Source organism: Myotis myotis, unplaced genomic scaffold, assembly GCF_014108235.1.
Source record: "Myotis myotis isolate mMyoMyo1 unplaced genomic scaffold, mMyoMyo1.p scaffold_m19_p_1, whole genome shotgun sequence".
NCBI classification, from domain to species: domain Eukaryota; kingdom Metazoa; phylum Chordata; class Mammalia; order Chiroptera; family Vespertilionidae; genus Myotis; species Myotis myotis.
In genome coordinates, this window is record NW_023416313.1 from 169,384,347 (window position 1) to 169,411,183 (window position 26,837).

At 42.2% G+C, this 26,837-nt stretch overlaps 1 protein-coding gene across 7 annotated transcripts in view; it reads right to left on the reverse strand.

Moving 5' to 3' along the window:
• The window catches only part of MYO5A (myosin VA), a 200,662-nt gene extending 174,554 nt beyond the window's left edge, over positions 1-26,108 (reverse strand). For all 7 annotated transcript variants that reach the window (XM_036301823.1, XM_036301814.1, XM_036301793.1 and 4 more), the window contains exon 1: positions 25,960-26,108. In XM_036301823.1, the coding sequence (XP_036157716.1) occupies positions 25,960-25,986 (27 nt within the window). In that variant the 5' untranslated portion in view covers positions 25,987-26,108. The remainder of the gene's footprint in view (positions 1-25,959) is intronic.
• Positions 26,109-26,837: the final 729 nt, after the last annotated feature.

Sequence of the window (26,837 nt, forward strand, 5' to 3'; positions counted from 1 at the left end):
AGTATTTTCCTATTCTATCAATTTGCCTACTAATGTCATTTACAGCACTTCGTTTTGTTGTTGTAGAAATGTTTAAATTGTTTAAATTCTTTTTTTTAACAAGTAAACCCCATTTTATTTATTTTTTTAAAGTATATTTTTATTGATTTCAGGGAGGAAGGGAGAGAGAAACATCAATGATGAGAGAGAATTATTGATTTGCTCCCTCCTCCATGCCCCGAACTGGGGATCGAGTCCACAACCTGGGCATGTGCCCTTGACCAGAATCAAACCTGGGACCCTTCAATCCATAGGCTGACGCTCAGCCAAACCAGCCAGGGCTAAAATGTTTAAATCCTTATCAATTTATTTTTTCCTTTATGGTTTGTCTTTCATTTGGTGTTTGCTAATACCAACCCTATACCAAGATTACTATGTAAATAATCACCTAATGGAAAAGCATGAGTAAGAACTTAATGAATCTCTACAAATAAACATCTTGCTATTGCCATGGCCAGTGTGGTTCAGTTGGTTGAGCATCATCCCACACATCAAAGCATTGCCGGTTCAATTCTCAGTCTGAGTGCATGCCCAGGTTGTGGATTCAGTCCCCAGTAGGGGTGTGTACAGGAGGTAAGCGAACGATGTTTCTCTCTCACATCAGTGTTTCTCTCTCTCCCTCTCCCAACCTCTCTCTTTAAAAACTCAATAAAAACATAAAAAATTAAGTTAAAAATAAAAATCTTGCTGGTCCAGGAATGTAGTCTAAATCTCTATAAAAGATATTAAAGATAAAATATCATCTGAGATTCTTAAAAACCCTGTAGATACCTTTGGATTCTAGGCTTTGTGGGGCTGAGCCAGAGTAGGGTAACATTGTTATGTAACTGAAATTGTCTTAGGTAACCCAGAGTTAACTTGTTCCCTTTCTTTTCTTTCTCTTCTCTTTTCTTTTCTCTTCTTTCCTCCCTCTCTCCCTCCCTTTCCTTCCCTCCCCTTCCCCTTCCCTCCCCCTTCCCCTTCCCCTTCCCCTTCCCTTTCCCCTTCCTTTCCTTCCTTTCCCTTCCTACCTACCTTCCTTTCTACCTTCCTTCCTTCAGTCCTCACCAGAGGATATGTTTATTGATTTTAAAGAGAGAGGAAGGGAGAGAAAGGGGAGAGAGAAAGAGAAAACTATCCATGTGAGAGAGAAGCATTGATTGGTTGCCTCCTGCATGTGTCACAACTGGGGATCAAAACTGCAACCTAGGTATGTGCTCTGACCTGGAATCAAACCCACAACTTTTTGGTGCATGGGATGATGCTCCAACCAACTGAGCCACCAGCCAGGGCAACTTGTGCTATTTTTACTTAACAATATATCTTGGACATCTATCCACATTAATATGAAACACTGTTAACTATCGTTTTTAATAACATCAATAAAGTACATATGTAAACTAAAAATTGAATTTTAAAAATTTCACAAAACGTAAGACAAAATGGATTCTAATAAGTGGAGCCTGGATTACGCCCTATCACTGTAAATGATATCTGAATCTAACAGTGCTGCAATTGCAGCCTCCCCTATCTGCCTATAGTGCTTTTCTCATTCTGTACCAAAAATAATGTCTCCTCTGACCATGCAGCACCTATAGAAATATGAGATCAGTAAGACCAGTCATTTCCAAAACAGAGAGGCTATCAAGCTTGCTGATCAATGTAAAATACAGATGAATATATATGGGAGTTTGTGCATGTCAGCCTCCATTTAAAGTATAATTGACTGCGACAATCATTGGTAAACAATATTCTGGTTTATTTCTTCAGTTACACAAAGAATTAGCATTTTCTTTTATGATTAACTTCAAAAAGATGTAAAAGAGGCATTGCCTTGGGAGGCTCAGCAAATGATAAAATCTAAATAAGAGCAATTTCTCAAAAAAAAGGACACATATGTAATACCCTTTGTAATACTTTAAGCAATAAAAAAAATAAATAAGAGCAATTTCTCAATGGAAAGTGTTATTATCATATTTATGACACGATATGGTAACATTTTCTTAATTTTCTAACTACCTTTTTCATAAGAGTTCTTTGTATTTTCTTACCTGTATTCCCCTTCTTGCCTACTTCTACCTTAACTTTTCATAACAAATGGACAAACTTATCAAGCATCTTAACACCATTAAATAATATAAAATATAACAGGATTGGCATGGCTTCATCATCTATCTACACTAATAAAAGAGAAAAATGGTAATTGGCGTATGGCGCTACCGTTTTCATTGGCTAATCAGGGCTATATGCAAATTAACTGCCAACTAAGATTGGCAGTTAACTGCCAACTAAGATTGGCAGTTAACTGCCAACAAGATGGCGGTTAACTGCCAACAAGATGGCGGTTAATTTGCATATGTAGGCACAATGCAGGGAGGCGAAAGGGAAAGCAGGAAGAAGCCCCCTGCCACTAACAGTGATCGGAAACCCAGGGGGGAGCTAAGAGCTGGGGGGCAGGGCAAAGGCGGCCCTGGGGCCGCCTTTGCCCTGCCCCCCAGCCATGATCGGAGAATCAGGCGCCTTTGCCGCCCTGGCCAGTGATAGCAGGAAGTAGGGATGGAGCCAGCAATGGGAGCTGGGCACGGTCGAAGCTGGCAGTCCCAGGAGCTAGGGGTCCCTTGCCTGGGCCTAAAGCAAAGCCCACGATCGCGGGGCCGCTGCAGCTGCGGGTCCCCGCTGCCCTGGCCGGACGCCCAGGCCAGAGGCGTTAGGCCTGGGCAGGGGCGGAGCCTGCAACCGCGGGGAGCTGGGGGGGGCGGAGCCGGGGATTGGGGGGATATGATGGTCCCCTTGCCCAGGCCTGAAGCCTGGGTCAGAGGCGTCAGGCTTGGGCGGGGGGTGGAGCAAGCGATCAGAGGGAGATGGGGGTCCCCTGCCCAGGCATGATTCCTGGGCCAGAGGCCTCAGGCCTGGGCGGGGGTCAGAGCCAGTGATCGGGGGAGATGGGGGCCCCCTGTCCAAGCCTGACACCTCTGTCAGAGGCGTCAGGCCTGGGCAAGGGGCCGATCCTGCGATTGGAGGGTGATGGGGGTCAACGCCTGAGGGCTCCCAGTATGTGAGAGGGGGCAGGCTGGGCTGAGGGACACTCCCCCCACACACACCCAGTGCATGAATTTCGTGCACCGGGCCCCTAGTATATATATAAAAGCCTAAGTGACCGTTATGATGAAATGACTAGAACAACCGGAGTGACGAGAATGACCAGTCGCTATGGCGCGCACTGACCACCAGGGGGCAGATGCTCAATGCAGGAGCTGCCCCCTGCCCACAGGCCCCGATCGCCAATGGGGCTGCCAGACAACCTCCTGGTCCCTCATCCCTGGCCAGGCCCCTGGGCTGGGACAGGGAACTGGGGATGGGTGGTGGCGGATGCGGCCCCTTTCCCAGGTGGGGGTTGAGGGCCAGCTTCCTCCTTGAGGCCGGCAGCCAACCTCCTGGGTCCCTCACCCTGGCTGGCAGGCCCCAATCAGCCGGCCACCCACCCGCTGCAATGGCGGTTGGCCCCTCCCCTGGGCCGGCAGGCCAACCTCCTGGTCCCTCCCCCTGGCCAGCAGGTTCCGATCGCCTGATCAGGGCAGGCCCTGGGCTGGGACAGGGAACCAGGGTGGCGGCGGACACGAGCAGCAAGGGAAGGAGGAGGCAGGGAGGCGGGGAACCTGATGGGCCCTGATTGCTGGCCAGGCCTAGGGACCCCACCCATGCATGAATTTCGTGCACTAGGCCTCTAGTAAACTTCATATAAGAGTTGAAAGACCAAGTGGAAGTGAACTTCAACGTTGAAAGGGCTTTTAATGCTTGCAAGAAATTGTTCTAGGCCTTCAATGGCTACTGGTGCTGCTGCTACTGCTGCTTTGTCTTTTTAATATCTTGTTCTCATCTTCCCCCATTGAAATTCAAGAATACTGAGGAGCTTCAGGAACAACAACACTAGTTGGAAGACTGGTATGGTCTTACTATTTTTTTTTTTTTTTAAAGAATATTGATTTTGAGAGAGAGAGGAAGGGAGAAGGGGAGAGAGAGAAACACTGATGTGAGAGCAAAACATTGATCAACTGCCTCCTACACATCCCCTACTGGGGATGGAGCCTATAACCTGGGCATGTGCCCTGACCAGGAATCGAACTGGCAAGCTTTTGGTGCACAGGATGATGCCCAACCAATAAGCCACACTGTCTAGGGCTGCTTTCATCTTTTAATTGATGTCTTCCACCCACTCACCTCCACTCATACCCAGCTTTTCCCTTATTGAAACTTCAGTCCTTGTCTGTGTCATGTTCAGGTGTCTAAGCCTGAGGAAAGCAAGACTTTAAAAACCCGTAAGTTACACTTTTAGTTTTTTGAGGAAACTCCATACTATTCTCCACAGTGGCTGCACCAGTCTGCATTCCCACTAGCAATGCATGAGAGTTCCTTTTTGTCCGCATCCTCGCCAACATTTCTTGTTTGTTGATTTGTTAATGATAACCATTCTGACAGGTGTGAAATGGTACCTCATTGTTGTTTTGATTTGCATCTCTCAGATAGTTAGTGACTTTGAGCATGTTATACGTCTCTTGGCCTTCAGTATGTCCTCTTTCGAAAAGTATCTATTTAGGTCCATTGCTCATTTTTTGATTGGGTTGTTTATCTTCCTTTTTTCCTTTTGTTAAGTTGTATGAGTTCCCTGTAAATGATGGCAATTAAACCCTTATCGGAGATAACATTAGCAAATATGTTCTCCCATGCAGTCGGCTTTCTTGTTGTTTTGTTGATGGTTTCTTTTGCTGTGCAGAAGCTCTTTATTTTGATGTAGTCCCATTTGCTTATTTTCTCCTTAGTTTCCAATGCCCTAGGAGCTGTAACGGTAAATATATTGCTTTGGCATATGTCTGAGATTTTGCTGCCTGTGGATTCCACTAATATTTTTGTGGTTTCCCGTCTTATGTTTAAGTCCTTTATCCATTTTGAGTTTATTTTTGTGTATGGTGTAAGCTGGTGGTCTAGTTTCATTTTTTCTTGCATGTATCTGTCCAATTTTCCTAATACCATTTATTGAAGACACTGTCTTGACTCCATTGTATGCTCTTGCCTCCTTTGTCAAATATTAATTGAACATAGTGGTTTGAGTCAATTTCTGGGTTCTCTATTCTATTCCATTGGTCTATATGTCTGTTCTTGTGCCAGTACCAGGCAGTTTTGAGAACAGTAGCTTTGTAATATATACCAAGAAACCAGAAACACCAATCAGAAAGGATATATGCACGCCTATGTTCATAGCACAATTTACAATAGCTAAGATTTGGAAACAGCCTAAGTGCCCATCAGCATATGAGTGGATTAAAAAAAACTGGTGCATCTACACCATGGAATACTATGCTGCTGTAAAAAGGAAGGAACTCCTACCATTTACAACAGCATGGATGGACCTGGAGAGCATTATACTAAGAGAAATAAGTCAGTCAGAGAAAGATAAATGTCACATGATCTCACTAATTTGTGGAATATAATGAACAACATAAACTGATGAACAAAAACAGATCCAGAGACAGATAAGCATCGATTAGACCGTCAAACCTCAGAGGGAAGGCAGGGGAGGGTGGGAGGAAGGGGGAGAGATCAACCAAAGGACTTGTATGCATGCATATAAGCCTAAGTAATAGACACAGACACGAGGGGCGTGAGAGCACGAGCAGGGGGGTGGGAGGGCAAGGGAGGATAAGGACACATATGTAATACCTTAATCAATAAAGAATAAATAAAGAAATAAAACATAAGTTGCCCTGGCCAGTATGGCTCAGTCGGATGAGCATCATCCCATGCACCAAGAGGTCACTGGTTCCATTCCCAGTAAGGGCACATGCTCAGGGTTGCAGGCTCACTCCCCTGTAGGGGGGGTGGAAGGCAGCCGATCGCCATTTATCTCTCTTTGATGTTTCTCTTTCTCCCTTTCTCTCTCTCTAAAAATCAGTGAAAACTTTTTTTTTTAAGCCATAAGTAATGTGGGAAAGGACTCGGGAGTTAGCCAGAGAACCTAGAAATTACAACTGAGAATAGATTTTATATATTACTGTGCATGTTTTTCAATGTCACAAGTATGTCTAGAATTCATTTTCACCTCTTAAATTATTTTATATTCCCATGTCACCTGTATTTATTTTGTACATAAATAAAACTATACAAATCTCCTAAGTGTATACTAACTTTATCTATATTAAAGCTGCTATTTCTTGTCTAAATTAGGAATGCTCTCAGCTACAAGGAACAGAAAAGTTTGACTAAGCATCTTACACTATTAGAATAATGTATAAAACAAGATGTCCAGAGAAGGTTATCTCAGGGTGGTCCTGACAGCCCAATAACATCATTAAGAACCCAGGCTCTCACGTTCTGCTCTACCTCCTTAGCTTGTTAACTTTCCATTCTCAGGCTCGTTGCCTCATGATACAACTCTGTCACAACTCCACTCATCATATTCCACACTTAAAAATAGGAGAAAGAAGGGGATATGCATCCACACTGTTCTACTGCTTCTGTTCCTTTGATCAGAAAAGCACTTTTATTTTCCCTGTAGAGGTCCTCTAGAAGAGTTTTGGTTATATCACATTACCTGAATCATACAGCTGGCTCTAACTGCAAAAGTTAGAAAAGGAGTATTTTGTCTTTACGCTTCTATACTGGCAAGAGAAATGGGGTTGGGACAGATTTTGAGATTCAATCTGTAGTTTATGACACATGTTTGTATTATGCATAAAGTGCTAGTTATGCTAATTACAACTGGGTGCAGGATCTTAAAGAGCCCTGGTTTAGAATAAGTTCCTCTTATTGAGAATGCTGATGGAGACAGATTAAAAAGGGACTGGAAGGAAAGCTACAGCTATGTCAGATGGTACTGCCAATGCTGATTTACAAACAGATTATAACTGAGAGAGTATCTCTAGCCAAATCGAATGAGGAAAAACTGTATTACTGTGCATAACTCATGTCCTGAAACCTTCCAAAAGCTTTAAGAACATGGTAAGGAGAAATCTCTGTAGGGCTATAATTTTTTTTTTTTTAAGGAAACAAAGTTTTACAAATCATTTAAAATAGACAAGCCAATCATACCAGCTAAAAGTTAACATAATGGACTCCATTATGATATGCAAAGTACTGAGCTAAGTGATATACACTGAGTGGCCAGATTATTATGACCACCTGACATTTGTAGGCAAATTAGCTATAATTTCACGCGGAAGTTGCTAGAGGGCCAGACCATTATAAATAGGGAAGCAGGTTGTTTACCACGACAGTAGAAGTGATATTTTCTGAATATATGGGTAAACAATGCGATTTAACAGCCTTTGAACGTGGGAGATAGATAGACACACACACACACACACACACACACACACACACACACACACTGAGTGGCCAGATTATTATGACCACCCCATCAGTACTTCGTTGGGCCACCTTTTGCCTTCAATACTGCAGCGATTCTTCTTGGCACTGACTCCATGAGATATTGAAAGGTGATGCGAGGAATCTGACACCATCCCTGATGAATAGCACTGTCCAGTTCTGTGAGATTTGATGGTTGTAGAACCAACTGCCTGATGGCTCTTTTAACTTCGTCCCACAAATGCTCAATTGGATTGAGATCTGGTGATTTGTGGGAGCCACCTAAGCAAGGTAAAGTCTCCCTCATGTTCTTGAAACCACTCCTGCACAATATGAGCACAGTGGCATGGCACATTGTCTTGTTGGAAGAAGCCATCTCCATCGGGATACGCCATCAACATGATAGGATGAACTTGATCAGCAATGATACTTAAGTATGTTGTGCTATTCAGACGTTGTTCCACACGAATTAAAGGGCCCAAATCATGCCAGGAAAACATGCCCAAACCATAACACTGCCCCCACCAGCTTGAAGGGTTGTACTCATGCATGTGGGGTGCATGCTTTCATGCTGTTTCTGCCAAATTCTCACTCTGCCATCTGCATGATGCAACTGGAAACGTGATTCATCAGACCACATGACTTTTTTCCAATGCTCGACTGTCCAACCTTTTGTTCCTTTCCAAATTGGAGACGTTTGATCTTGGTAACTGCAGACAGCAAAGGTGTTGGAACAGGCCTTCAGCTTCCATATCCCATACGATGCAGTGTACGGCTAATTTGCCTACAAACGTCAGGTTGTCATAATAATCTGGCCACTCAGTGTGTGTGTGTGTGTGTGTGTGTGTGTGTGTGTATAACTTTCACTAATTTGCCTATAGTCACACAGGAAGAAGCTCAACCTAACACTGGAAATTATGCTTTTAACCATATCACATTACTGCTTGTTACTTTATTTGACCTCAGTATTTCACATTCATTTTTACATATGTTCTTTAAGCATTCAGATTCATAACGTTTAAATCTTGTTTATATATTATAATAGTCTTTTCTCTTTCTTTTCATAGTATTAAAAATCACATTTTTCAAAAACCTATAGTCAGGTAATCCAAACAGATTTTGTAGCTAAATTTAGAAAGTTTAGGTAAAAATTACAACTAATCTGGAAAGCTAACCAACCAGAAAAAAAGCACAACACAAAGAGAATGTAGAAATAACAAAACTATACATCTATATTAGTCTTCTTTGTTCTAATCCCTCCCATTTCATCTACTACTTTGAGTTGCTATCTCTACAGCACAATGGCAAATATTATTTGTAGACAAGTCTTTAGTCCCCTGAGTTATCAGGTTGTTTCCCTTCCCAGCACATAACCCTATTTGCCCCACACAATATGGTAGCACATTTGGTAATCATACTCGAATCTCTCAATGTCAAACCACCCTTTCCTCGGCATTTTTTTACATTTTTGTTTTATTTTATTTATTTCTTTTTTTTTTCTTTACATCTTTATTACTATGTTCCCAAAAATTTAGCTCCTGAACACATATAAGATCCTGAGCATATTTTCAACAACACATTGAAATATATATCTTTTTGTATGTCAAAAACCTGCAAACCATATGTTACATGTTAATTTCCATTTATTCCCTTTTTATCTATTAAAATTAGAAGTATATTAAACTTTCTTAGTTTGCTCAAAGGCAGTATCCTCAAAGGTTAGGTCACAAGATAGAAGCTTCTACTTACTACAAGAATGTTGGGTTGAAAACTGAGATAATCACACATGGGAAAGGAACTTCCTAGTTATTTCTCAACCTGGTTTTCCCTAACTCTGGCTATCTCTGTCCACAATCCCTCATCCCTTAACTATTTGGAAGACAAAATAAAAATGAACCACATAAAAGCAAGATCAGCTGATAGTGCGATTAGCTGAGTAGAACAGTGATGGGAACATACACAGCCTCTTCTTCCCTCCAATAACCCAGCAGGCAACCTGACCTGGTATTTGCCACCGTACTTGTACACACAAATGTTTGCTTGCTAGGCACTGTATCTGAACTAAAATATGATATCTATAAATAAAACATTAAATAGAGGCCATTTTTAGATTCTGACAAAGCCAAAGTTCATGGACTGCTCTCTTGGAAACTGTCACAGAAGACAGAAAGCCTCAAGAGAAAATCACTACATGACCTGAATGATCCCTGTCGAAAAGAGAACCATCAGATGAAGACTGTAAAAATGGATCAATAGCTTAAAACAGTCTCAAGTGAACAATCTGTGCCATTCTCCTTCTCTAGTCCTTGAAAAAATAGAAGAGCAGAAAAAAAGGTCTAAGGTCTTTAAATGAGGCTGCTGTTCCATTAATTATGAGGCAGTTTGTGTTTCACTGGAATTAATTAACATGACCCTTCTTCTTTAAGCTCCAGCTGCATCTGATGCCCCTGTGCACAGGCAGAGAAGAATGAAAACCAAAGGACAACTGGCTACTTCAGGAATTAGGTTGACTTAAGTGAAAAGCATGCACAGAAGCAGTTCCAGCGCTCTGAGACTCTGTTTATATATCGACCACATTCTCAATAAACTCAATCTATTAATTTCATACTTACAAAACCTTAACTGCTGCCCAACAAAAGCAATTTTCAAGCTGGAATCAGTATAGCAGTACTACTCCATCTATTTTACCCATATATATTTTAAATAATTAATTCGGTCTCTACTCATTCAGATTTATTAAATTTTAATATAGTTTGTGACAGTTACCTTAGAAAATCTTGAAAAAATAGCCAATGGATAAGCAAGGCAAATAAAAATACAGGAGAGCCCAACCAGTGTGGCTCAGTGGCTGAGCGTCGACCTATGAACCAGGAGGTCATGGTTCAATTCCTGGTAAAGGTACATACCCGGGTTACAGGCTCAATACTCACTAAGGGGCGTTCAGAAGGCAGCAGATCAATGCTCTCATCATTGATGTTTCTATTTCTCTCTCCCTCTCCCTTCCTCTCTGAAATCAAAAGAATATATTTTAAAACAATAAAATACAAATACAGATGTTTAACCTTAAAAAAATTATTTTGTTTCAGTTTAATGTAAAGAATAGCACAGATTACAACTGAGTCTTGCAAATTGGTTAAATTGGTACTGACTTACTTCTGAATATCCCCATCACTTAGATTTCTCATAAACTCAGATAAGACATCCCAATCCTTACTCTAACCAGTTAGTAAGTTGCTCTCTACATGTTTTGTCCAGATCCTTGTTAAACACCCTACAGTGGAGGCCCCAGCTCCAAAAGACAAACTGGACCTCGATGACTCCAGGGAGCAGTGACTGCAGAAGCAACTTCACTTGTTTGACAAATTCTTCTAACTTTCCTGACACAGATTCGAAAATTTCTTGGACCCAAGAAGGTGCCACCTCTGCCCCAAGGGAATTGGGCATATTCTGAAGAGCCGAGCTCCTATCAACAACCTCTGGACAGTTTCCCAGACATATTTTAGCTGGAAACTTGTTAAAAACAACAACACACATTTAATTACAGTATTTGTAAATCAAGGGGTGGGAGATGCTTATTGGAAATACCTTAGTAAAAAGACTCCTTTTCAGAGCTTTCAAGATGTCTTATGTTTCAGAGACTATTCCCCACATTACTTCTCTTGATTTAGTAAATGTGTTTTTTCTTGCAAAACTTTCTCTGCTATAATCTTCTCCCTTTAGCCTGAATTAACCTTTTCATTTCTAAAGCAACAGTTTCTGAGCAACCATTAAACATGGATGCAGGGGCTTGTCAGATCCTAAGTGGCTTTCATTAGTCAGGTATAGTCTCCTCAACCAACAAGAAAGGGAGGTATATGAACGTGTAGATTGCAATGTAACTCATTCTACCATATGGCTTCCAAAATACTAGAGGAGAAAGAGGTCCATTGTCCTCTCAAGTTGGAGCTAACCTACACTGTGATTCACCTGGCCTGTGATCTATCTACCTCTGTCGTCTAGACCAGTGATGGCGAACTTTTTGAGCTCTTTGTGTCAGCATTTTGAAAAACCCTAACTTAACTCTGGTGCCATGTCATATAGAGAAATTTTTTTATATTTGCAACCATAGTAAAACAAAGATTTATATTTTTGATATTTATTTTATACATTTAAATGCCATTTAACAAAGAAAAATCAACCAAAAAAATGAGTTCGTGTGTCACCTCTGACACGTGTGTCATAGGTTCGCCATCACTGGTTTAGACAATTCCTTTCTAGTGGACTGTGACTGACACTCTGAGATCCCAAAACTGTAATTATATTTAAGGATTTATTCCTAAGTGCTTTGATATTCCTGTGGTGGTTTTTTTGTCCTTCTAAGCTCTAACTAGATTAATCTTAACATTGATGATAACCACCAACTTTTTGTACCAATATTGTTGTTATAAAAAATGTGATGTTTTATAATTATAGTCAAATTCATTAACTACAATTAATTTCTTTTTAAAGGGACACACAAAGAATTTTGGTTCTCTTGAGTGTAAGTATAAACTGTCAAAAGATTGGAAGTACTTATCATAAGGGACTGATTGAGTAACATGACTAATTCATGCAATATAATACTCAAAAGCCATAAAAAAATATTGTAGAAGAAAATGTGTTGACATGAGAAAATGTTCACAATATACTACTTAGAGAAAAAAAAACTTGTTACAATATAATATGCATAAAATACACCATTTTGCTAGAGAAAAAATACATAGAAAAAAGACTAGAAGGATGTACATCAAAATGTTAAGAATATCTGAGGATAATGGATTGCATGCAATTTTTTTCTTTTGTATTTTTTAATTTTCCAAGGTTCTGCACTAAATATTATTTTATAGTTTTAAAAAAACTTTTTTAAAGAAAAATAGCTCCCAAAGTAATTTTGCAAGCCATTTCTTATACTATTTCACACCTATTATTAGTAAAGGTAATGGAATATCTTTTACCGTAGAAGTAAGTTTTAATAGAAGGGATACAGTTTTTCCAGTTACCTTTAAAAATAGCAAAAATATTTAGTGGGTCACTACCTTGTGCCAGGTCTTCCCACGTATTCTATTAAAAGTGAAACTTTAAGGATAGCCTGGGGGGAGGGGGGGGCTGACAATTTTAAAAAGACTTACCACCAACACTCAGCAAATAGTTCAATTCAACTAATTTTTATTGAGCATTTATTAGGTGGGGGATTCTGGCAAGAGGGAAGTATGGTGAAGAAAGTCCAAAGTCAAGCAAAGCTAGAACACAGGCCCAAGCAGCAAGGCTGGTTCAATGTCACAAAGGGGAGTTCCATAGATCACCTGAATCAGAATCCCTTAAGGTGTTGATTAAAAATACAGATTCCTGGGGCTCCAACGCCTATTGGCTCAGAGTCTTTAGAGGCAAGACCAGGGAATCTTTCTTTTTTTTTTCAGAGCGAGGAAGGGAGAGGAAGAGAGAGATAGAAACACCAATGATGAGAGAGAATCACCAATCAAACTGTGATCTCCTGTTTCATGGGTGGAAGGAATCTACATTTTAAAAAGCATTCCAGCCCTTGCTGGTGTGGCTCAGTTGGCTGGGCATCATGCACCAAAAAGTTTGTCCATTCGTTCAATACCCGGTTGGGGCACATGCCCAGGTTGCGGGCTCAATCCCCCATAAGGGGTATGCAGGAGGCAGCTGATTGATGTTCTGCTCTCAAATACATGTTTTTCTCTCTCCCTCTCCATTCCTCTCTCTAAAAATCAATAAAAATATATTTTTAAATTTAAAAAGTAAAAAGCATTCCAAATTACTACATTCAGTAAGTCTGAGACCAAGCCAAGTGAATAGGGCTAGAAAACAATCACAGTCTTGAACGTCATGATAAGGAATGAGTTAATTCTACAACAGATAATTAGGGTAGAAGGAGGAGAGGGTCAGGGACCAGTCAGGGGGTTTGAGCTGGGGAATAGCATCTATGCTTTGGGTAAGTAGTCATTACAGAATGGAAAAGGAGAACTGGAAGCACTAGAGAACTGAGGAAAGCTAACTATAGTGATGCATTAAAACTGACCAAGAGAAGAATAAAGTGGTTCCCATCTCTGGTGCCAAAAAGAAGGATGGGAGAAGGAAGCTCATGGAGTCACTGATGAATAAATAAGATTATTTGAATGCTGACATGTTAAACCCCCAAAAAATACAGACAAGAAGAAGAACATTGGAGGAAAACTTTACAATGGTACTTTAATGTCATTTAATTAATTCATTCATTCAATCACGGACTTACTACTTACTATGTACCAAACCCTGCTCTAGATGTTAGGTCAAAGAACAGATGAGGACCACTGAATTATACACTTTAAATGAATGTATGGTATGTGAATTATAGCTCAATATAGTTTTTATTAAAACAAAACAAATGATATATGTCCACTGTCTTTAGAGGATTCAGAAAAGCACTGAGGAGCCAGACAGTTACAATGCAGAGTGGTGTCAGGAGAGAGGTAAACAGTGTTCTATATGAACACACAGATGGAACATCTTACCCAGACTGGGGTCTGGAAGACCTCACTCACAAACGGAGTAGAGAAAGCCAGGCAAGGAGAATGCTGCAAAGCAGGGAGAAGGCAACCTGGAGAGCTCCTGACCTTAAAGAAAAATCCTGCATGCCAAGAGGTAAACACAAGAGACCAGGCAGGCCCAGGGTGAAGGCAGGGGAAGGAGGAGCCCTGTGCATTACAGCCTCACTATTCAAGGTGTGGTCCTCAATCCAGCAGCACTGACATCACATGGGAGTTGCTAGAAATGCAGTTTTGGCCCCCATCACAGACCTACATCAGAATCTCCATTTTAACAAGATTCCTAGATTATGCAAATGGACACCAAAGTTTGGGAAGCACTACACAAACAAAATTTTTCTCAACAGAAACTTTGCAGGCCAAAAGGGAGTGGCAAGAAATATTCAAAGTGATGAATACCAAGAACCTACAACCAAGATTACTTTACCCAGCAAAGCTATCATTCAGAATTGAAGGTCAGATAAAGAGCTTCACAGATAAGAAAAAGCTAAAGGAGTTCATCACCACTAAACCAGTATTACATGAAATGCTGAAAGGTATCCTTTAAGAAGAGGAAGAAGAAGAAAAAGGTAAAGATACAAATTATGAACAACAAATACACATCTATCAACAAGTGAATCTAAAAATCAAGTGAATAAATAATCTGATGAACAGAATAAATTGGTGAATATAATAGAATCAGGGGCATAGAAAGGGAGTGGACTGACTATTCTCTGGGGGAAAGGGGTGTGGGGGATGCGGGAAGAGACTGAACAAAAATCGTGCACCAATGGATGAGGACAGTGGGGGGGGGGGTGAGGGCAGAGGGTGGGGTGGGAACCAACTGGAGGGGAACTATGGGGGGGAAAAGAGGAACAACTGTAATAATCTGAACAATAAAGATTTAATTTAAAAAATATATATCTATATTTTATTGATTTCAGAGAGGAAGGGAAAGGGAGAGATAGAAACATCAATGAGGAGAGAGAATCATTGGCTGCCTCCTGCGCGCCCCCTACTGGGGATAGAGCCCGCAACCCGGCATGTGCCCTGACTGGGAATCGAACCCGGGACCCTTTGGTCCATGGGGCGACGCTCAACCCATTGAGCAACCACAGCCGGGACAAACAAATTTATTCTCGAGACAAAAATCCTATGGGGGAATCACTGAGGAATTTCAAGCCAGACAGTGAATGGCATGGTCAGATATTTATGTTACATAAAGAACATCAGTCTGGTAGCAGAACAAAAAATAGATTATAGGAGGTAAGACTAAAAATTGCTTAGGAAGCTGTTTCGGGATCCAGGAAAGAAATATTAAGGACCCAAGTGGAGTAAGAATTGTACCAGGAAATGGTAACGAATCATTTGGGTTGGGGGAATAAATAAGATCTTAGTTTGGGTGAATGGATGAAAGTTGTTGCATTTCTCCAGACAGGAAATACAAATAACAATAATTGTAGTGGCTAATACTTCTTAATTGGTACCAGGCTTTATTCTAAGTGCTTTGCATGAACATAACAACCCTATGAAGTAGGTGCTATTATTATCCCATCAACAGATGAAACTGACATAGAGGTTAAGTAGAGTAGAGGATGGAGAAGACGATAAGTTCAATTTTGAATATATTAGGTTTGAGGTACTTGTAATGATGTTCGTAAGACAGTTGTTTGTAGGGATCTAGGTTTGTAGGGAGAGCAAGTAGGTTAGAAACAGAGATTTGGAAGTCTTCAGCACAGAGCTGGTATTTGACTCTTCAGGAGTGGATCACAATGGGAAGGAGTGTGAGGTCAAAGACAGAGCCTAGGAACACCAATATGCAAGGGGCAATAGGAGGCAGGTGAGCTTATGAGACAAAGCAGCCAGAGAGGAAGGAGAATGGGAGCTATAGCTCCAATAATAATAATAATAATAACAGCTAATATTTATAAGTGCATACTACATATTGGTCACTATTCTAAGCATTTTCATATAATTAAATAATTTAATTATCATTAAAATAAATGCTGTTGGTATTATAATTATAAAAATGAGGAAATTGAGGCACAGAGAGGTTAAGTAGTTTGGTCAAGGTCACACAGCAAGTGAGTAGTAAATTCAGGATTCAAACCAGAATTCAAACTGAGTGTAGACAGAGCCCTGTCCCTGACTGCTGTGATGCACTGCCTCTCTTTCAGGCACTGGGAAACAGTGAAACCAAGGAAGGAACAGTTGTAACAAAGCCCTCAGATTAGTGTCTGGTCCACAGGAAGGCCTTGGTAAATTTAAGCCATTATTATTTGATAATGATACTGCCATGTAATCATGCATTTATGCAAGCTACAGTTTTTAGAAGAAAACAAATGACAACTAAATAAGGTAAAAATCAAAGAAGAAAAGCAAAGAAACTCCCAAGGATGCCAAGGCTTCAAATCAGTTTGCTATGTTTTAATATCTAAGAATCCACACAATCAACCTTCTATCACATTGTGGCTACCAGGCCTGCAGGAGGACTGCTGTGCACAGCAACAAACTGCAGATCTCACAAATCCCAAAACACCTCTGAGCCCTATGAAGATCCCATTCCAGGTGCTATCTTTAGCACTTAGTGTATTTTGATCCATTCTAGTTGTTTTAAAGCAATTAGTGATGCTGAAGGTCTCTCAGGTCCTTGACTGCCCACTGAAAGCATCATGACCATTCCAAACGAATGGCAATTTGTTCTAATTAGGAGGACATGTGGTATACAACATAGTATTCTCAGGTATTTTTTAAGTTAAAATTACATTGTTTAGACTCTTGAGCAGTAGCTTCATGTTTTTTCTCTCAATTATTTTTGATTCCCAAAAGGTTAAATTTTGAAATAAATTGATATATTTTTACTGTAAGAGAATTTCTCAAAACAGAATAAAGGTACTGGATGCCAGAAAGTATCTCACAGAAATAGACATCTGGTCAGCCAGGCCCTGAAGCAATGTACATAAAAAGTGCTATTTTTAAAATGAAATAAATCTGAATACCCTATCCTGCATAAATATAAATGCCAACTCTAGCCAAGAAGACTTAGAATCTAAAATTGACTAAAACTGACTAATTCAAGCAAAGATTTATATACAAAGATGCTCATCATAGTACATTTCTTATAGTAGTGAAAATGCCCAGCAGTAAATAAATTATGGTATAGCCAAATGATAGAATATCATGCAGCCATTAAAAAACATTCTCAATGATATAAAAATTCTCACAATACATGTTGTTTAAGAATTATAAAAATTACCATTATGAATATAGTAATGCCCTAGCTGGTTTTGCTCAGTGGATAGAGCATTGGCCTGGGGACTGAAGGTTCCAGGTTAAATTCCGGTCAAGGGCACATGCTCAAGCTTCGGGCCCCAGTTGGGGTATGCAGGAGGCAGCCAGTTGATGTTTTTTATCAATGTTTTCTATTTCTCTCTCCCTCTCCCTTTCTCTCTAAAATCAATAAAAACATATTTAAAATAAAGAAGTTGAAGACAAGGTAGAAAGTAAGAGAGCAGAAAAAGATACCGCAGATGAATTCAGTGACAATTCAGACAGTCCAAAAGGGAAAATAAGAAATTCTGCAATTTATCTCTAGGTGTAAATGGGGAAGAGAATAATGTATGCAAGCAAGGGTGTGAAGAAAATATGGGAAATAAAATGCTGAGGAAATAGGCAGAGAAAGCAATTAGAAGGAAAGGTAATATAGGGTTCACAGTCCCCTAATTAAGACTGTTGCAAAATAATGTTCAAATCTTCAATGTTTGATATGGTTTTAATAACACTTGCTTGTATGATTCTCCATGCCTTTTCTTTTTTTTAATCAAAATGATTCTCTAAGGAAAGATATCCAATAGCCTCTTGTATATGCAAAATTCTCCCAATCTTCAATCAAAGAGCAGAAAAGGAAGGACAGAATTCAATCACTTTGTCATTTTTGGTGATTTATTCACAGTGGACATCAACTAGGGGTAGTTCTCTGGTCGACCAGCACTATTCCTTCTGATGGGAATAGCTCTCAGCCACCCCACCAAGTCTGAGTGGGACTTGGTGGGGTGGCTGATCCCTGTCCACCCCCCGGCATCTGGGGTGAGCATGACATGACCACTCATGATATTCCTCCCCACAGCCTACACGGCACAGTGAAAGGAGAGGGCATGTGACCCCAGGCAAGTCATCTTCCCGGCTCTCTTCCTCCAGGTCCAGAGCTACAAGATCATGTGATCTACAGTCACCACTGACCATCATTTTCACCCCAAAAGGAGCTGTCCTGGGGAAGAAACCAAGGTCAGACAGCACAATCCAACATGACAGCCAGTGACAGAGAGCCTCAGAGACCACGTGTGAGCCTTAAATTCAGCCATGCCTACACTTTCATAAAATCCTTTTTGGCTTTGAGTTGGGTTTCCATTATTTCCAACTAAAATAGTTCAGGCTGGTAAACTATATTTAACAATGTCAAGGAGAGGTTAGGTAAATCAGTTTGTCAGAACTATCATCTATGAATTATTCAGAATCTTCTCTTTATGTACTACATCTTAACTGATACCATAACTTGAAGGAATAAATTTCATAAATATAACTTTAATGTTTGAGATAGAAATTCATTTTAAATTACATATATTTATTTATTTTAAGATTTAACAACTATCCCTACTGAACTGAGATTTGATGTTAAAAACTTCTACCATTCTTGGTGTTAAATATTTCACTATTTTGCAAGCTCACATTCATCTTTCTAAACCAAAGTTCTACCCTTTCAATTTGTCTAGCCACTTCACTAGCCAGATTCATTTTATTTCTCCTATTCTGAAAATCCTCTAGTTTCAGCATGTATTTATCAAAAGTAGAAACCCCAATCACACACACAGGATTCATAGCCAGGACAATGCATGTTTTTGTATGAGTGACCAAGGACAAATTAAAAAAAAAAAACAAAACAAAACAAAACTTGTCTTTTTTGTATCTGGTCCCCATCCCGGCTAGCATTTTGCTCATGTTTTTAGGCCACAGCAGCACCTCAGGCGAAAGGAGGTAGATAGATGGTCCCTGTGAACACTCAAAGGTGGATAAACACATTTCTCCCTTGATTTCAATCAAGTCCTAGAGTCATTATTTTGAAACATAATTACATCATCCCTAAATTCTACAATTGGCAACAAGCCTCTGTTTTACAAGATGTTTAATGCTAATGCTTCTGGGTAAGGAGACTTCCAGCTGAAGAGGGATTAGCAGAGAAATTCAGAATTTGGAAGGCAGAAGAGAAGCCGGGGATACGTTTCTGCGCAGTTCAGAAATCTGTATCAGCACAAACCCAGACTGACAGCACAGCCAAGGCAGATGGGGGAGGAGCACTATAAAAGGGCAAAATTGACAAGAGGACATTTAGTACACTAAGGACCTAAGGACACAGGCATCCAGTGCAGACACCATTATGAAAGGTAAAGGGTTAAGTGTGTGAAGGAAAGAATAAATCAACCACCCAAACCACTTTCCATCTACTCCCACCTCCCACTTGAATGACACCCCACAGGAGTGAGTCCCAAGGTCAGGCCTCTGTATTCAGTGTCTCTACGGGTTGGGCTAAGGTGGAACCATAATATCTATTTTTGAAAACAAACAACTCTTCTCTGCCCTGGTGGGCACATGCAACTCCAGTAAACTCTCTAAATAAGCTAGAAAAAAGAAGAAACTAAGCCTTAGCCGGTTTGGCTCAGTGGATTGAGCGTCAGCCTGCGGACCAAAGGGTCCCAGGTTTGATTCCAGTCAAGGGCACATGCCCGGGTTGTGGGCTCGATCCCCAGTGGGGGGCGTGCAGGAGGCAGCTGATCAATGATTCTCTCTCATCATTAATGTTTCTATCTCTCTCTCCCTCTCCTTTCCTCTCTGAAATCAATAAAAAATATATTTTACAAAAAAAAAAAAAGGAGAAACTAATCACAAGGGAATTTCTGAGGATGATAAAAATGTCCTATATTTTGTTTGTGGTGGTGGTTACTTGACAAAATATCTTTGTCAAAATTCATTGAAGTGTACACTTTAAATCAGTGGATTTTATTACATGTAAATTATATCTCAGTGAAGTTGATTACAGAGAGAGGCAGGCACTGGAGGAAAATGGGGGACAAACACCCCAGGCAAACAAATGGAACAAGTCTAGGAAGACCACTGTGGGACAGAGGACATGCCCATCAGGATGGAGTGGGAGGAGTGGAGTTGCCCACAATACTTTACTGAGGGCCAGACTTTATTCCATTGATCAGCTGAGAGTTTACACTTCCAATAATACCTTATATTTCATTAGGAACCGCCAAAAATGGAGACAAATAAATCCAAGTCCACCTTCCAGGGGCCACATGCCCCTACATTCTCCCGATGGAGGTAAAATCAATCAAAAAATGAAAAACAGAGAAGCTAAATTGCCTTCTAAGAGAAGATGTAAAGTAAGGGGGTTCATTTCTCTACTCCCACACTCTCCTATAAAAGTTAGCGCCACTCCCCAACCCTTTGGAGATTGTAGTTAAATCCCTGGAACCCCATTCATAGATCTCCCTCCACCATTCCCCTACTTTGAAAAGATAAAAGCATCACAGAGATTTAAACTGTTTATGTGACAGTAGCAACTCTCAATAAATTAGAACCTCTTTGTAACCTTTTAGCCACTGGACAACACATTGAACTTTCACACACTTCAAGAGACAATAACGTTTCAAGAGAAAATCATGAGTGTTCTGCTTTGCTCCAGCAGTCTAAAGAAGTATTTGAGTAACTTAAAAGTTCTCTAGTCGGCAAAAATTCATGATGCAATGGAAATGAGTTTCCAGTTTCTAGCATTAATTTACATTATTTCCTCTCCTTCCCATCCGATGTCTAACCCACCACAGAGAGCTGTCTCTCAGATGCGTCCCCTGCTTTCCCAACTTTCTGTGCCTCAGTCTACCAGAACTTCATCACTCACAGTCTGTTTCCTGCAAGTTTCCTTGGTCTCCCTGAGTCCCAGCTCTCATTATTACTCCTGTAAAACATGCCTGAAAATGTGCTTACTTGTTTAACTACTTCTTTATACCCTGCTGCATTCCTACAAGTGGACTAATCATCCTAAACCCTTATTTGCAGTCTATCCCTCTTCTATGTATTCTTTCATTCATCCAATAAATACTTAACCAGCACCTTCTATGTGTTAGACATTGAGCCAGGCTCTACAGGAGGTGAACAAAACTCTCATCAGCATCTCAGGGGGCTTGCATTAGCGTGGGAGTGGCAGACATACACACAAATAACTAGAATAAGGTGGAAATGTATACAGGTCATTAAAAAGAGAACTGGCCCACATGATGTGGTTTAGTGGTGGAGTGTCACCCCATGAACCAGGAGATCACGGTTAGATTCCCGGCCAGGGCACATGCACAGGTTGGGGGCTCAATCCCCAGTAGGGAGTGTGCTCGAGGCAGCCAATCGATGATTCTCTCATCATTGATGTTTCTATCTCTCTCTCCCTCTCCCTCTCCCTTCCTATCTAAAATCAATAAGAACATATTTAAAACAAAACAACAACAAAAACAGAACTGTCAGCTGGATGTCAAGTAAAATTAGACTTGGTAAAGAAGCTGTATAATGTAAAGAGACAAGGTAAAAGCTGTGGAGGTTTCTAACCTGAAGGACTAGAACTGTGGTGCAGTCAACAGGCCTAGGGACATCAGGAGGAAATGTGGATGGAAGGGGCGTGACAAAAGACTCGAGGAAATTATCAGAGATGAGATGGCTGTTTTGCTTTAAGATTTTGGAAGCTGGCTGAGAAATGTAATTTTGACATCAAAATACTAAAATTTCCAGGATTAATAGTAAAGGAACAATGGCATCGAATATAAAATTGAAACTATCCCAGAAAAAATCTTGACCATAGATTCAGTAGGTATGAGGGAATGTGGTGGGAAAGGAAGGCTACAAATATACAATCGACTGGCTTAAACAGTTGTTTCATCTAGGAAAGTTTACGTGGCTCCAGAGCGGGGGCTTTAAGTCCTTTTTGCACTGTTACAAAACTCAGCAGGGCGACTCCTAATGAAACGGCTTCAGGTAATCTTGGCCATTCCACAGTACCTATGGTGCTATCCATGGTGTCTCGGAACCTCAAGCAAAGAGGACTAGCATGACATTTTATTGCTGCAAGTGATCCGTCTAGGTCTCATTAATAAACCTTGCTTCACATACACTGAATCCTTTGAAGTTGCTGAAAGCATCTATGGGTAATGTTATGATTCAGATATCCACTGGCAAGTCAAGACTAGCAAATATTTTCAAAATATATCATAGCCACCTTCAATTCTTTCTGGAACAAGCCAGGTAGATCTAAAAACAAATCAACATACAACTCTATGAACATTCTAAAAACAATTGAATTGGCGAATGGTATATATAGTATGTGAATTATATCTCAATAAATCTGTTATTTTAAAACCAATAAACATGTTTTTTTGTTGTTGTTAATCCTCACCCGAGGATATTTTTCCACTGATTTTTAGAGAGAGTGGAAGGGACGGGGAGAGACAGAGAGAAACACTGATGTGAGAGACACATCATCCATCAGTTGCCTCCCCCAGGTGCCCCGACCTGGGCCAGGGATTAAACCTGCAACCGAGGTACGTGCCCTTGACTGGAATCGAACCTGGGACCCTTCAGTCCACACGCCAACGCTCTAGCCACTGAGGCAAACTGGCTGGGGCCAACAAACATGTTTTAAACAAAATGTTAGTTTTCAGAAATGTTATATCCTAGAAGCCTAACTGTTGCCCTTAAAATGTTTATGCTGGGAAAATTTACAAAATAGAAGCCCTACTAAATTGCTGTGACAAAACCATTATCATTAGCTAAAAAGAATAAATTGAATGGTCTCATGCCTTTCACCGTAATAAGAGCTGATCTGAATCACACAGCAAAATCTGCCTTTACGCTCTAAATGGCATTTTTTAAATGAAGATATATTTATTAATACATGTGAAAAACAATATAACTATTGTTTACCCACTTTACTTATTGACTGATTTTAGACAGAGAGAGGAAGAAAGGGAGAGAGGAAGGGAGAGAAACATGGATTTGTTGTTTCAATTATGTATGCATTCATTGGTTGAATTCTTGTATGTGACCTGATCGGGGATGGAACCTGCAACCTTAGTGTTATTAGGACAATGCTCTAACCAACGGAGCTACCCAGCTAGGACTAGGTGAATGACATTTTTTAAAATATATTTTATTTATTTTTTACAGAGAGGAAGGGAGAGGAATAGAGAGTTAGAAACATCGATGAGAGAGAAACATTGATCAGCTGCCTCCTGCACACCCCCCACTGGGGATGTGCCCACAACCAATGTACATGCCCTTGACCGGAATCGAACCTGGGACCCTTCAGTCTGCAGGCCGACGCTCTATCCACTGAGCCAAACCAGCTAGGACGAATGATGTTTTTAAAGGGGCACTTTTCAGATTTAACTACTATGTTGAATACCACAATGATGGCATGTCACTAATATATCTTTCCTAGTTATCTTCCCTAGAACTTCCTTTCCTATAATCCTCTGCAAGGGAAAAATCCTTGTGTTTATCCATTAATACTACTTCTAATGACTGTCCTCTTCCTCTAATAATCAATACTCAAGCTTTCATCTCTAGAATCATTCTAACATTCCCCATATCCTAACCTATTCCCTAACTTCTAATACCATACCAGCTGTCTGCTTGCTGTTGAGTTACAGCAGGTTATTTATGCCCTTGGAGGTTCAAATTTGGTCAGGAATATAAAAAGCAGACTGTGAGCCCTTTGACAGAAAGGGTTGTGTCTTCTTCATTGTTAGAACCTCTCAACATTAAACAGGATACCTGGCACCTAGGAGGTGCTCAATAAATATTTTTGCCCACCATTAAGCTAAAGTCCATTCACACAAAGAATTAATCAACAATAGCCAAGTGACCAGATTATTCTTGGGCATAAGTATATTAGAAGAAGGTGGCTTAAGCTCAACTTGTCTTTTTATAGAATATATATTTTATTGATTTTAGAGAAAGAGGGGATGGGGGAGAGAGAGAGAGAGAGAGAGAGAGGAAGAAAATCCCAACCCGAGCAACCTTTTGGTTCACGGAACAACGTTCAACCAACTGAGCCGCAGCGGCCAGGGCTCAACTTCAGTCTTGATGTCTAAATCAGTCTGTCTTTATAATGACTAGAAGGTAATTTTAAAATAGACTGTGATGAATGAAGCTACAATTGAAAAATCACAGTACCTCCCTCCCCACCCCTTGATTATCTGGGTGGAAAAAAAGCAAATCCAAAATCCAAGAGAAATTTATTATGCAGTTAGTCTCTAGTTAACCCACCTACAATTAGTCAGGCAGTTCAAGGATGGACTCCTCACCACAGTGAAGGAATGTTTACAGATCTTTATCTCTTCATGTGAAAATGACTCTGATATTTCTTAGTAGCAGCCTCATACATTTATTATAAGAATTAAATGAGTTAATCTGTAAAGCACTTAGAACAGTACCAGGCACAGTAGGCACTGTATAAATGTTTGTTAATAAAGAAACTTTGAGTCAGTTTCCAATTGTATTCATTTATACATTAGAGATCTACAATGCCTAAAGAAATTACCAGGTTTAGAGAGAAGTTCCAACTGAGCAGCCTCTAAACCAGGCTGGAAGGAAAGAGGTCCAGAGAATGTTTCATGAAAACTCCTCATTTCATGGTTGAAGAAATTAATCGAACATCTCGTACTTATAGAGAAATTCACGGGTTACAAAAAGCTTTCCTGTTTATTAAGCTTAATCCTCAGGACAGCCTTGTAAGAGATGCAGGGCAGGTATAATTAACTCCATCTACTGAAGAGGTTAAGGACTTGCCCAAGGTCACAGAGTAAGTGACAAGGCCCGGGGATGGGATCCAGTTCTCTTGAGGTTGGGTCCAGACCTCTTTTCTCTGAAACATGCTGCAACATGGGCCCTGAGCTTACTTGGGCCACATTTGGACACAATGATTCCAGGATCTTAAATGGAGATTCTGCTGCAAATGCAAACTTTGCAAAGTTAGGGCAATTCTGTTCATTGTAATTAGAGGTAATTAATAGCTGGCAAAACACCTACCTACCTATGAGTTACAGTATAAAATGCCATGACTCCACATACTCACTGCCCAAGACAAATTTTCAGAAGAGTTTTCAAAGGCACAGTTTTCCAAAACATGCCATTTAGAGATTTCCAGACCCAGAGAAAACTGGTGTCCGTATTACAAAGAAAAGGATGCCACTTCCCTTAAATTAAACCCAGAAGAAAGGACTCGCCCCAGCGGAGGGTGAAGACATGGAGCCTAACAAGGCTCTAAGGGGATTGCATGCAGGTTGCAAACTCCCGGCGACAAATGAGTAAGGACCATCCCAATCCGTGAACGAGCTGGTGCTGATCCGACTGCACCACCCAGGGGCTCTCCACCCGGGGGCTCACCACGCGGGGCCTCACCACCCGGGGGCTCACCACCCCGGGGCTCACCACCCGAGGGCAGCGATCTGACACCCGGCGACTAGGGGTGGATATTGGCTGGCGACAGTCTGCAGGGTTCCAAATAATCCCACGGAAAGCCTGGCTGGCAGTGCAAGCGGCACCGCGCACCAACCCCAGACGTTATTTTAAGCGCGTGTCCCCAAGGGAGGGCCCATCTGACAAGCATCTCCCACCCGCCAGGATTTTTTCCAGGAGCGAACGGAGGGCTGGGCGATCCTGCCCCGGGCCCGCCCTACTGATCCACACCGGCCTCCGGTCCAGAAACACGCTCCGCTCCAGCCCCACAAGCGTGGCCCGGGCCAGCGATACCCGCGAGGCCGGCCTCCCCCGCCGCCTTCACCATCCTCACCGCCCGAAAGAGGAAGGCGCCTCCGCGGGCGCAGGCGGTAGGGCGGGGGGAAGGGGTTGGAAATGCTCGGAAAGGGAGTGGTGCCCTCGACACCCCCAGCCCAGCTGACAGCCGGCGGCGGGCCCCCTCCCCACCCCGCGGGCCCCCTACCTTTGTGTAGAGCTGGGACGCGGCCATGGCGCCCGCGGCACCGACGCCCCCCGCCAGTGCGGAGGCCGCACCTCGCCTGCCGGCCGCCCGCGCCGACTAGGAAGCGCCCGGGCAGCCGCGCGGGGAGCAGGGCAGGGCCGGGCAGGGCCGGGCGGGGCCGGGCGGGCGGGGCGCCTCAGGCGCGGGCGGCCCGCGGGAGCCTCGCCATCACTCCCCGGCGCCCCGCGAGCAGCCGCGAGCGCCCCGCGTGCCCGGGGTCCTCGGAGTCGCCGCCGCAGCCCGCTCGGCGGCCGGAGATGCTGCCGCCGCGGCCGCCCTGTGCATTGTGGGAACGGGAGGAGGCTGCGCTCGAGCGCGGCTGCCGCGGTCGCTCCGGGCTCTCGCGGGCTCACGTCGCCTCCCGTCGGCTGCGGGCTCCGAGCATCGCTGTCCGGCCACGCCGCGCAGCCCCAGGTCTCCCGCCCGCAGGTCACTCGCGGTGCACCCCGGACGCCCCTGCCCCAAGCGAGCCCGGAACCGTGCGGAGTAAGCCAGCCCTGCAAGGGGCGGCGGTAGCTGGTGTCACTGAGGGTGTCCAGGTAAAAGTCTGCTTCTCCTGTCCTACAAGCATTTCTAGCTAAAGGAGGTGGGGGGGGGGGGGGGGGGCGGGGTCCGTGGAAGGCCATAGGATGACCTAGAATTCCACAAGAGCCCTGTTGGCAGCAGAGGGAGGGAGGAGAATCTGAGATAAAGGGTCACCGAGGTCCCCCAAACACCTTGGTATCTGCGGCTGGGTCAGGTAATGATGCCAAAGCAGAGCGGCCTGCTTTAAGCCACAGACACTTAAGTGAGCCTTGAAGCAAGATGTCCCGGTGGGGGGGGGGGGGGGGGGGGGAGGC